This window comes from Myxocyprinus asiaticus, chromosome 20 (genome assembly GCF_019703515.2).
Source record: "Myxocyprinus asiaticus isolate MX2 ecotype Aquarium Trade chromosome 20, UBuf_Myxa_2, whole genome shotgun sequence".
Classification (NCBI taxonomy): domain Eukaryota; kingdom Metazoa; phylum Chordata; class Actinopteri; order Cypriniformes; family Catostomidae; genus Myxocyprinus; species Myxocyprinus asiaticus.
In genome coordinates, this window is record NC_059363.1 from 43,448,754 (window position 1) to 43,461,587 (window position 12,834).

The following is a 12,834-nucleotide window of genomic DNA, read 5'->3' on the forward strand; positions in this document are numbered from 1 at the left end:
AAATTATTCCATTACTGACCGCTTTCACTTATGAGCGTCACGGTTCACCCTCTGTTTTTTTTTTTTTTTATAGCCTTGTGTTACTTCATATTTTCAAAAGTAGGCAAAACTGCACTTGATTGCAATTAGTTAGGCAAAAAAGGTGAAAGCAGCTTTTTTACTGCTGCCATGTTAAGAACAGCTTTAAAGATTTCAGTCAGACAAGAAGTGTGGCTAAAGCCCTATTTTGATGGAATTACTTTTCCTGTGATATGTCCGTAAAGTCATTATTACTGCGGATGTCTGTAATATGATTTGCACGGGATAAGCAGGTCTGTAAAAATCAAAGAGTTGGGTGTGTCTACAGCATTTACACACTGCTGTCACGCAGAACTGACCTATTAGAAAATGTATACTGTGCTGATTAATTATGCAGGAAATATTAAACATGAGCTTGTACTGTATCAGTGATTATAATAAGAAATTGATTGGAATGTATAAATAACAGAACTGGTGACGTTAACAAGCCTGTAATCGTATATTACACTCTTGAATTAAGAATATAGACAATCCCTTCAGATGATGTAATTTTATTTGTCACTTTGGAATAGTTTTTATTTATTAAATGTGGGGCTCAACACAATTTCCCAAACTCACTCTGCTTAAATATTAATAATAAAAAAACGTGCTTGCGTTCCTTCTAATTTTCCTAAACAACAAAAAAAGACTGCTCATTTGTCTTTTCCATTGGTAAATTAACACTTGACAGCATAAAAAGCTTGATAAAAAGATGCATCAGTCCAAACATAACAGTCAGCATTATCTGAAGTTCATCTGAAATGAAGCGTGTCTTATAAACCCAGCAAAAAAGAAACATCCCTTTGTGTGACGTCTGTTTGTGTGAACAATTTTGAGTTAGTGAAATAAAAAGTTACCTGTTTGAGTTGAAGCTACGTTTCCCATTTCCTCATTCTTCCCACGAATGAACCCTGTTACAACGTGTTTAGATGTAGGTCAGATGTTAGATATGTATCTGATTTAAAACCACATATGGAAGTGGCTCAGATCGGATGGGAAAAAAAAAACAGTTCTTATGCGGGTTCTTCTGGTTACACGTGTGCAACAATATCCGATCTGTGTCAGATGTGAGTAAAAAATAGGAATTTTTTGTGACAGTGTAAACAAAGCCTATGGCTTGTGAGCAAGTTTTACTCTACACAAAAACAATATCTATAGCCAATTCAATATTTAAGGGCAGAGCTAACCACAAAAATGCATATTTTAGTTATAAGCCGATATATCGGCCAGGCTGATTAATCAGCCTATATTTGGCCATTTTGCGATTATGCGATAAACAGAAGGCCAAACAGAAGTGTTAACTTTTTCTTGTGTTTTTTTTATCCTATTTTCTCCCAATTTGGAATGCCCAGTTCCCACTACTTTATAGGTCCTCGTGGTGGCTTGGTTACTCACCTCAATCCGGGTGGAGGAGGACAAGTCTAAGTTGCCTCCGCTTCTGAGACCGTCAATTTGCGCATCTTATCACGTGGCTCGTTGTGCATGACACCACGGAGACTCACAGCACTGGAGGCTCATGCTACTCTCAGCGATCCACGCACATCTTACCACACGCCCCATTGAGAGCTAATATTAACCACTAATCGCTACCACGAGCTACCCAGGCCCCACTTTTACGATTTTTTAAATTTCCATGACTTTTCCTTGCCTATTTAAAAATTCACTGATATTTCCTGGTTTTCAAAGACCACAGGAACCCTGTAAAATAATAATAATAATATGAGGGGTTAGTGAGATAAAGTGAGTAGAACTTGGCTAGTCATGTGATCTTACATGGAGTCCACCATAAAGGCAACCGGCCCCATGAGGAATAAAACAGCTTCATCTATGCCACTAATGCTGCCTTCAAGAGCAACTGGAAAGCTCCTATGTCCGAGTCGGGCACTCGTTCTTTCGACATAAATAACAAAAAATAAAATACGGAAGAAGCCATACTTAAACAATAGACACTGAACAAGGGCAAAAGCTCTTTTTTGTTGTGCCGGTAAATAGAAATAAGTGAATACACCTGCATCACTTTTATATGACCTACAGTATATGGTTTTTACAATGCATGGTATTGTAATAATAACAAATCATTAATGAATGTGCTTAAAACAAACTTCGAAGGCAAGTCATTAGTTGAATATCATATAAAACAAACAATAAAGCACTGAAAATTAAATAACTTTGCAAATAATTTATTTCCATCATCTTACATGCTGATGTGCCCCTTTCAATGTCATAGGTGCTAAAGATGTAAGAGTGGGCTGGACCCCAAATGTACAATCATCTCAACAGGCTTTGATGTCTATCAGAAGCTCTATGAGCCTAGAGATGCCAAATATCCCTTTTGGTGGGAAAGTGGGAGTTGTATCACTAAAGTGACTTGCTTTTGTTATCTTTCACTCTACAATTTCTCCAAAAAGTTTTATTACAAGGGAAGAAAATGCCTTTTTTCAGTGCTGCTGAACCCATTTAATAGTTCAATATTTTTACACAGGCAGCCTTTCACTTCTGCACATGCCACTCCCTGAAACAATTCCTGTCTGGTATTAGACAGAGAGGTACGAGACAGGTGTCACACTGCCAAATTGTGGTTTTCTCAATGCCCTTTTCTTTGCAGAGCCTGCACCTCCTCCGACCTTTGGATGCATTTTTTCTACTCCCAGATGAGGCGGGATCACCCATGGGAATTGGGTAACAACTTCCTAAAGCACCTGAAGTTCGGCTTGGTGTGCTTGCAGTTGGCCATGTTGTGCCTGCATTTGACCCTGGAGTGCCTGCAGTTGACCCTGGAGTGCCAACAGTTGACCACAGAGTCCCTGCAGTTGACCCCAGAGTGCCAACAATTGGCCCCATTGTGCCTGCAGGTGACTCTGCAGGTGTTCTTGCGGAGAAACTAAAGTCCACAAGCTGCAAACACAACTGCTCCCTAAACACCTTGTGAGTCAGTGGTTTGCGGTTCTTCTCCACCTCCAACACCTTGTGCATTAAGAAGCTATTGACTACAGCAATTTCAACAAAGTGGTAAAACAGAGTTTTGTACCACTTCTTTGTTTTCAGACCTATGCAGTAGTACTTCAGGAGGGCATCTGACAAGTCCACACCCCCCATGAACTTGTTGTACTCCTTTACTGCTTCTGGAACAGGGACGCTACGTTTTGACCAGGAACCATCTGCATTCCTTATTCGTCGCAGCACTGTGCCACCAGTGTATGCCTTGTGAATTGTTGAGCACATAGTAACATCCTTAGTGTCTCTCCATTTGCAGAACAAGAGGTTTCCATCCCTGATCCATCTGAAAGAACCCCTTTCTGCATTTTTTGGCATGGGATTTTCTATGGACTTCAAACAGCCCTGGCGGTTCTCACGGACAGTCCCACACGCCCCAAAGTGCATTTTGTACAGGTCAAGGAAGAGGACTCTGCTGGTGTAGAAATTGTCCACATAGAGATGATAACCACTCCCAAGATATTTCACATGCAGCAAATCCTTAACTGCGTCATATCCCAAGCCTTTGCCGGATCGAGAAAGAGACTTGCCAGTGTAGATGTTGAAGTCACAGGTGTAACCATTAGAATCAGCCAGGACAAATAGTTTGAATCCCCATCTGGTGGGCTTGTTTCGCATATACTGCTTCATGCCTATACGGGCCTTGGAGGCCACCATGCGTTCATCTATGGAGATGTTCCTAGTAGGATGGTAGTACGCTCTGCAAGAGTCCAAAATGCTGTCCATCAGAGGCCTCAGACGGCAGAGTTTATCATACGACGGTGTCCCTTTTAACTTGTCATACTCCTTGTCATGTTCTGGGTCACTCATGTGTAGGGTCCAAGTGATAGCTTCAAACCTGTAGCGGGCCATCACAGAGGAACAAAAGGGTGCTTTATAGAGCCTGTGGTTGCTCCAGTGATCTCTGATTTTACGAGTTCTCAACAACCCCATAAAAATCAGCAGCCCTAGATAGTGGAACATCTCCTGAATAGTGAGAGGAAACCATGGAGTCCTCTTTCCCTGTGCATATCTTCTCAGTCCATTTTTGTTTGTGTTCTCACAGAGTGTTTCGACCACTTGAACACTAAAATAGAGCTGGAACAGCTCCAGTGGAGAATAGGAGCTGCTCTTGTCAAGATGCACACCAGGAGGCCGTGCAGGTCTGAACTGAAGCAGGAGAGGGCCTGGGTCTGGTTCCAAGCTGTCTTTCCATGCTTCTTGTTTAGCTGGCAATTGCATGTCCATAAGGTCATCTTCAGGTGGAGTGTCGGTTCTCTTTCTTTTCTGATGGGATGCATTTGCAGTAAGAGGCTCACTAGAAAGCAGAGAATAGCCTAGTTAGACCAGTAACATTTTGTTTCACTATATACTTACAGGTTCCAAGATCAACACTTGCCATGCACTAAATGAGAGTAAAAATTGGCTTTTTATTGTATTTTATTTTCGGCCTAAGCAACTTGAACGAATCAAAGAGAAGCAGATATTTAATAATAAAATAAGCTTAAAATGTATTTATGGATCTGAAATTTTCTCAATTCAACCATCAAAAGTTAACTTTGGACTCCGTACGTAAATGGTTTGAAATGAAAATTAACCAACCCAAACCAAACTAAACTAACTGCGATTAAACAATAAAATTTGATTTAAAATAATAATAATATATATTTTTTAAAGACAGTGGCCAAGCTAAAATTATTGAGCAGACTTTTCTACAGCAAACACAACACATTCTTACCATTCTCACTTGATTTATTCTAACCTGTCCCAACAGTATGAACTATAATACAAATATAAATAGTTATAATGTTATTTCTGCCTCAAATAATGTTTGTGTGTTATCAAAGTTACATTTGAAGGGAAAGGACAACTTCATGGATATAATATTATATGGTAATGAAATGGTAGAAATGTTCTTTCCAGACACAATGATTTAAATGTAAACAAAAATGTAAATTTAAATCTAATAATACAAAATAAAAAAACAGAAAATAATCTTGCATTATAGACAGTACCACAAATACTAATATGAAGAAATTAGGAAATAGTCATTTTTGTTGCAATTCCACTTGGTCACTAGTGGTGCAGAATCCCTTATATCAGTTTCAATTGTCAGAGAATTATGGTGCTTCTCATTTCTTAAATTGTGCATCCTCATTTCCTTTCCTTACATCCTAGCTCCTCCTTAGGATACGAGGAAATGATGCAAGGATAAAACACGAAGAACAATGTTTATTTCCTCTTGAATTCAGACATACAGTGCTTAGCGTAGAATTGTGAAGGGGGTGAACTGCCCCCCCCCCCCAACATGCATCTGGCCTTGTTTATATATGTATATTTAAATCAACCCTGAAAATAATTTAGTATGAGAAAACTTGCAATTGCGTGACTGTGAGTCTGCCATAATTCAAACAAAAACTGACGTGCCCCTCCGTTCAACGAGTTGGCATTGCCCAACAATTGTCGCACAATCCCCTCTATTGTAGACAGCGGTATCACGTAGTACTTGTTATTTTCTCAGTGCTGGATGGGCCTTTATTATTACTGGATGAGAATTTCAAAAAATGCTTTTATATATGCTGCTGAGGCGGATTTCCATTCACAGGTATGAATCCTTTCAATTATCAGTTTTTATTAAAAATAACTATCCAGTGTAAAATGTCTACAATGAGACATAAAAAGTTTTGAGATTTAAAGGGGTCACGACATTTTTAATTTTAGTATGTTCCCTGAGGTTCACTTAAAATATTAGTAACGTTTTTTGCACAAAAAACAGTCATACATTTGTACAACATAATAATTTTCAACCCTCATTCACTCAGTTTTGGTGCTGCTTCTTCTTCAAGACTTGACAGTAAACACCCACTGTTGTGATTTGCTCTCTGTTCTTGACTGACTTGCCATCTCACTGCTCAAAGATACTGGGTGGGGCTACAGAAGTGATAAGGTAAAGTAGGAGTTGATGTGTTGTTGTGGAGGCGGTCAAATGCAAATGAATACCGCAGTGTGACATCACAATGTGGAAGTAGTGAATGAGTTGTTACGGCATCTTGGTTTCAACAAACACTTTTTTTGCTGTGAGGAAGAAGTTTTGAGTTCTTGAGTTCTGAAACTTACATTTTGTTTTTATATTACAAAACCTCTTATATGTCAAAAGATCAAGGAAAACATGACCCCTCTAAAGTCACCATGAATTCAAAGTTGACCATTCGTATTTTTTATTGGATGTTGCTGTTTTTTTAACGATTTATCCATGCACGCTATTTAAAAAAAAAACAAAAAAAAAAATGATTTGCCCTCTAGTCTTTAATCAAAAACAACAACTTGTTTAGATGCTCACAATTATTTCCTCGGTGGAGTGCTCGGGAATGACCGCTCCTGTTATAACAAAGTCTTTTTAGGCAAGTCAGGTGACTTGGTGGACATCTTTGGAAGCATCTCGGGCAGCAATTTTATATGTAAACAAACAGCATACAAGTGCAGCTCCTATCTATTTGAATGGGAAAAAGACCAAAATCCTCAAAATGGGTGGTCAAGATTACTACCAAAGGACATATTTCAAATCAGCAGTAAAATCTGACATCACTGGTATCATAAATTGTGCTTCTTTCCTTCAGATTACACAAAAAAACGTCTCGGTTACGTATGCAACCTTGGTTCCCTGAGACGAAGGGAATGAGACGTTGCGTTTATTAACGCATATGGGGAGTGCCTTCTTACACAACCTAGTTAAAACCTCTCTACACCTCTATTATTCTAATATTGGCTATGGTGTTTGAGCCCCGCCAGTTTTGGCGCAAAGCTGTCTGCTATAAAAACAGGTGCACAAACTCCATTTCCTCAGAATTTCTGACTAAGAACAAGGAGCGCATCACTCATGCTTCAAGAACTCTGAGTCTTGCATGTGGCTAGCATTCGCAATGTCTCGTTCCCTTCGTCTCAGGGAACCGAGGTTACGTACATAACCGAGATGTTCCCTTACGACTCAGTATACTTGACATTGCTTTATTAACGCATATGGAGAACAGAATCCCATCACGCCGCACTACGACATAACCTCCCAGAAAGGAAGCATGATGCCGCAGTCTCGTGAGATGGCAACTGACATGAGAAAGCTGCAGTGAGTGACCCTCATGTTGAGCCAGGAGGGGAACACTCATAATGAATAAATGAACTATAATCATATAGTATGAATTAACTCCTTCACAAACCCAGTTGGGAAGGGAGTTTATTTATAATGTAAGTGCTTGTGACTTCTGATAAATTACAACGGACTGAATGCAGGCGGTTGTGTAAAAAGATGGGGAGCTCGTCCTTAAAGGGAGGAATAAGTATATATATTTGGTCAATGAAACAGCAAGCGCTCTAAACAGAGAGGACTTGTGAAGAGAGAGACATTACATCTAGGCTGGAAAACCTTGTGAATGTGTTTTGAGAAGAACATCCTGCTGCAAAGCATATGTCTTGTAAGGACACACAATTCGTCCATACACATAAGGAGGCCATGCCTCTAGTTGAGTGTACTTTAACACCAATTGGGCAAGTCTTACCCTGTGACTCATAAGCCAGGGCGATTGCATCGACAATCCAGCGAGAAAGTCTTTGCTTAGAGACAGACATTCCTTTCATGCATCCTCCATAGCATACAAAGAGCTGATCAGACAGTCTGTACTGGCGTGTACGCTCAACGTAAGCGTGTAGCGCCCGCACGGGGCATAACAAATGCAATGATTGTTCCTCATCTGAATTAAATGGAGGAGGGAAGAAGGCCTGAAGGTGAACCGTACTTTATGATTAAATCATGCTTGCCTATAGTGGCGCCGGCTTCATGTGCGTGAAATGCAGATATAGTCACCACATACACGTACACATACAATCGCTTTTGAAGAAATATGAGAATTTCATGTATGGGGCAGTTTACTGGGTCTTTGCCATGTCAGAGACACCAGTCAGTGAACACTTTCCATTTTAGCGCGTAGAGGTGTCTCGTGGATGGTGCTCTGGCCTGTAAAATGGTGTTCATGACTGAATGCGTTAGTTCTGGCACATTTAGCATGCTCCGTTCAGGGGCCACACATGCAAGTTCCACAGCTTGGGCTGGGAATGCCAGATTGTGCCTTGCACCTGAGAGAGGAGATTCCTCCTCAGCGGTATTTCCCATGACGAGCTGTACAGCATCTCTATCATTTCCAGAAACCATGGCTGGTTGGGCCATTTCGCCGCAACCAATAGAGTAGTTTCCTTGTCCTTTCAGACTTTGCATATGACTGATTGAATCAGGTACACCGGGGAAAGCGCATACTTGCGTTTCGCCGGCCATACGTTGGTCAGTGTGTCATGGCAACATATATACGGCACTTCTGTTGTGTTGTCCGAACGAATCAGAATGTGGTGATTCACAATATCAGAATGAAAAGCTCTCAAAGCCAGAAAGACAGCCAGTAGCTATAGGCGGTTGACATGTCATGGCCGTTTTGCACCTGTTTCCAGGTGTCGAAAGTCGGGCGTCCATTACACACCACGCCCCATTTGTGTTGTATGCATTTGCGGTCAGCACTTTCTTTCTGAAAACTTGACCCAGCATAACACTTTGTTGGTAAAGTGCTGGCGCTGTCCATGGTGATAGAGCAGCCAGACAGTGACGAGATACCGCAATGCACAGGAAAATTAAATGACTTCAGTGGTTATGTTTTTTCAGTTTGAACTGAAACAGACACCAAAGAATGGTCTGTATGCGCTCGTTCTTGAGGTGCGCATGCATGAACTCCTAAAAAGGTTTACTGGTTGGGGAAAAGTGTGCTTTTCGCCAGTTGGCATTAGACCAGATTTTCCATATGCAAAGGAGTAAGTCTCTGTGTTTGCTCCATAGTGCCTTTGATTGGCTGGTAATAACCAATCGCTCAGGTAATTCAAAACATACACACTGTTAATTTTCAATGGGGCGAGCGCCGCATCGATACATTTCGTAAACGTGCGGGGAGCAAGAGACAGACTGAAATGAAGGACTTAAAATTGATCTGCAGTTCCCTCGAACGCGAATCTAAAAAGCCGCCTGTAACGTGGTGCAATTGGTATATGAAGTACGCGTCCTTCAGATCTATTGACGCAAATCAGTCCTGGGGACGGAAATCTGATGACATCTGTTTCTGAGTTAACATTATGAATGGCCGCATCACGAGCATGCGATTCAAGCATCTCAGAACGAGGATGAGGAATAGTTAATTCCAGGAGGAGGAATTAACGGCTGTAAATCCCGCTGTGTGTGTCGCAGTCTGTGCACGCAACACCAGCATATCGTGTGGTTAGACCACAGATTGTGCTCGACTGTTGTAAACACCAGCACGTCTGTGAGGAGTTGACAGCAGGCTTATTAATTCATAAGAAACAACCTTTATCGCGTTCTTAGCGAGAAGATTGTGTATTTCGGCTCGTAACTCTGGTGCATCTTCGGACGGAACCGTGGAAGACAGAACACTGTTGAAACTGGGCGGCCGATGAGCAAATTGGATTGGACAACCATGTTCGATAGTTTATTAGCACCCAGTCAGAATGCCAGTAAGAGCTCTCCATGACTGGCTCGTTTACCTGTAAGGCGGGACTTTTCTACATCCGTCGATCGTTGGGTGTTCCAATTTCTCCCTTTGATTTGAATGGAAGTGACCCGTCTCTGCTAAATAGTCTTTGGTTATAATCAATGAAACCGTACAATGAAGCTGTCTGCCCAACCCAAGGACAAGGTAAGGATTTCTTTTTTAATAATTAAAATACTTATCTTGTCTCTTTCTTCAGGATAAAAGCATCTGCTAAATGACTACATGTAAAAAGTAAACGACTTTCGGAGCTTAGTAATCGTGTTAAAGTCACTATGAATGCAACGCCTCGCGCTGTTGTTTTAAATGAGGGTGCGTTCTATTCAGAAGTAATCATCCATATGATCTTCAAAGACTTTAACATTCAATGTGAGAGCTTTGAAAGGCTAAAAGGTGATACAACTAGGTGACACAAAACTATCATTTGAATTTTGAAAACATGGAATATGAGTCATATGTGAACTAAGTGGGCATGTTAAAGGTGTCCATAGAAATAATCAGTTGTTATTTTTTTTTTTTTTTTCAGGGTGAGGAAAGTCAGGTATTTCAAATGAGCAGGTAAAAATTTTAATTTTCTGAAAGGGTGAATGTTTCTGAATGAAAACTTAAATACATATCTTAACAACATAGATAAACTCTCATATCTGTTATTATGTAAAAATAAAAATACATATATAAATACTATATTCTATTAAAAAATGTTTTTTGTATAAATACATTAATAAAACAAATGACATATTACAAAAAAAATTTCCGTCATTATCTACCTTACATTTTTTGTAGCTCCTGGTTTACTGGATAAATAAGATTTCATGTTTTAAAGGAAACTTCCTTTAAAAAAACTTTAATAATTTCGGATACGATGTATTTGTTCGCGCATCACTTCAGAGCACCATCTTTGCGCAGCTGCATACTCACAGTGCGCTTAATGTATTAATATATACATAATACATAATCCTCCTAATTATTAAAGATGCACTGTTAAAGTATGTAACATTTATGGTTTATTTAAAACGCAAAGGTGAGATACATGAATAAAAACTGTTGTGCTAGATGTGAAGGGAGGGGAGAAATTAAGCGTATATCAGGGCTGTATAGAAGGTAAACCTCCAGCAAAGTTTCACAAAGGTCTAATCCAATGTTACTAAGTATAGGGTTATGATTAGATTTTGGGTAAACAGCGGGTGAAAGCCACTTGCAACTCTCGCGAGACTTTCAGCAACCGGAGGGTTACTGTGGGTCAGGTGCTTCGACACAAAAGACTTCCGCATAGGATGCACCTGTCCCCGCTCAAGCCTCCTCAGAAAGCTTCTGACACTACACCTGTTGCACGCGACAGGAAGTAAGTGTTCAAGACTGTCCCATGTCTAAACCATGCCATAGCTCAGTGCACTTAACCCACACTAAATCCACACTAGCGCGAATACCGCTTCAGAGAGGTCTTTCAGTCTAAGTATAAACAACGCTTTAAGTGTATCCCAGAGTTCATCACGGTCAGGAGCTCACGCCCCGCCTACCAGAGCGATAGGTGTTTTCGCCATGATGATGTCAAGGGAAGCTTTTCAACATAAGTTATTTATTATAATCAGAAAGTGAAACGTAAGTGAAGCATGTATTTATTTTAGTATAAATGAATATATTCAACATTATTTAACGTGTTTAGGATGACTTAATAGCAGCATCATAATTACAAAATATTATTTATGTGTATATTTATATACTTCTTTGTTATCCTTCTCACCCAATAATCACATTATTTTGTTTGATCTTGCCTAATACCGCTGGTCATTTTGGACATTTATCAGCCAGTGTGGCATACAATATAATAGTAAATGTTTTAAAAGAAAAAATTATTAACAACACAATGGTTTTTTTCTCATCATTATGTATTTAAAATATGAGTTGTAATGCTTTTTGTTTGTTGTATGAAACCACATACTGATAAGTTGTGTAAAGGAGTCTTTGGTCGTCTTCTATAAATGACAAGCCAATGCATATCATTTAAATGGTTTGTATTAGTAGCTATTAATGAATCACACAGGTTTATAAAAAAAAAGTTTTTATTTATTTTTTTCATTTAAGTTTTATGCAGTGTATTGAGAAACAAAGTAGAAAGAAATTGCTTATATTTCATATTTTACAGCAATTATGGGCAACGCAATTTTACAGTTAAACAGTTTTTAATGTGCAAAGTATTGAAAATCAAAATGAGTATAAATAATGAACTTTTACAGTTATTTTCATACAATAAAAACATAATAAAAAATGTACTTAAATATTTTCTACAGTGCAATACACTTCCAACAACCAGTATGTCTGTACTAGTGTATTAATAAATGGAAATATGGGTAAAATGTTCAGTTATTTCTTATTTTAAGTAGGCTATAACAGTCACCGCTACCAAAAACAATCAGTTTTCAGCTGAGTGAAAATACAAAAACAGCTGTCACAACCAGCACTAACATCTTTAAGTCTCCCAGCGTGCAATCAAAAGTCATACACACACTCGCAGTATTCACGTTTGTAATGGCGGCTTTATAATCGGTTTCCGGGTCACTGGCTTGAGCAAGGTTACGAGGAAGCATTTAAATTAGTCTTCATTTTCTTGATCTCCTTGTGATTTTCTTTCTTTTGTTTTTTTTGTTGTAAAAGTTATAACATTGTATCTACTATCATTGCATATATATATATATATATATATATATATATATATATATATATATATATATATATATATATATATATATATATATGTGATAGTTTTCTTTTTGCAAAGTACTTTGTCAGCATTTCTGTATCTTGTATGATGTGTAATTTGTAAATAGTGAGCATTATGTATGTATAGTGTGCTGATTCAGGGTGTGTTCCTTGTATAATGTGCGAAATTATGTCGCTACACTACTGCATTGTTGAGCAGTTTACAACCTTTGAATTTAAAGAAGACTTCCTGCCTATGGAACATAAAATGTATGTATGTATTACCTGCTTAGCCCAGAGTCTAATTCCCCCTCATCTGAATCTGAATGAATGCTTTCAAGACCAGAAGATGAGCTGTCTTCATCTCCAAAATCTTCCTTCAGATCTTCGCCCAGCTCTTTCTCCGGGGAAAACGTGCTCGTGCAAGAAGGCAACGCCATTATTCTTTCTATTGTTGTCAATCCATCCACGGATTGAAGCCCAACGAGCTCTAAAATACCAATGAAGCCAATTGCAA

At 39.1% G+C, this 12,834-nt stretch overlaps 1 protein-coding gene across 1 annotated transcript; it reads right to left on the minus strand.

The window, feature by feature from the left end:
• Positions 1-581: 581 nt before the first annotated feature.
• LOC127410950 (piggyBac transposable element-derived protein 4-like) lies at positions 582-12,834 on the minus strand. Its single transcript, XM_051646237.1, has 2 exons — positions 12,603-12,834; positions 582-4,348 (listed from the first exon to the last, which is right to left on the minus strand). Exons 1-2 carry the CDS (start codon positions 12,755-12,757, stop codon positions 2,548-2,550), a joined length of 1,956 nt encoding a protein of 651 aa, XP_051502197.1. The 5' UTR covers positions 12,758-12,834; the 3' UTR covers positions 582-2,547.

Excerpts from the sequence above, each read along its gene's own strand:
- LOC127410950 (XM_051646237.1), bottom strand. The coding sequence starts at position 12,757 with ATGGCGTTGCCTTCTTGCACGAGCACGTTTTCCCCGGAGAAAGAGCTG. Across the intron at positions 4,349-12,602 it reads TTAGACTCTGGGCTAAGCAG|TGAGCCTCTTACTGCAAATG; the intron begins GTAATACATACA and ends TCTGCTTTCTAG.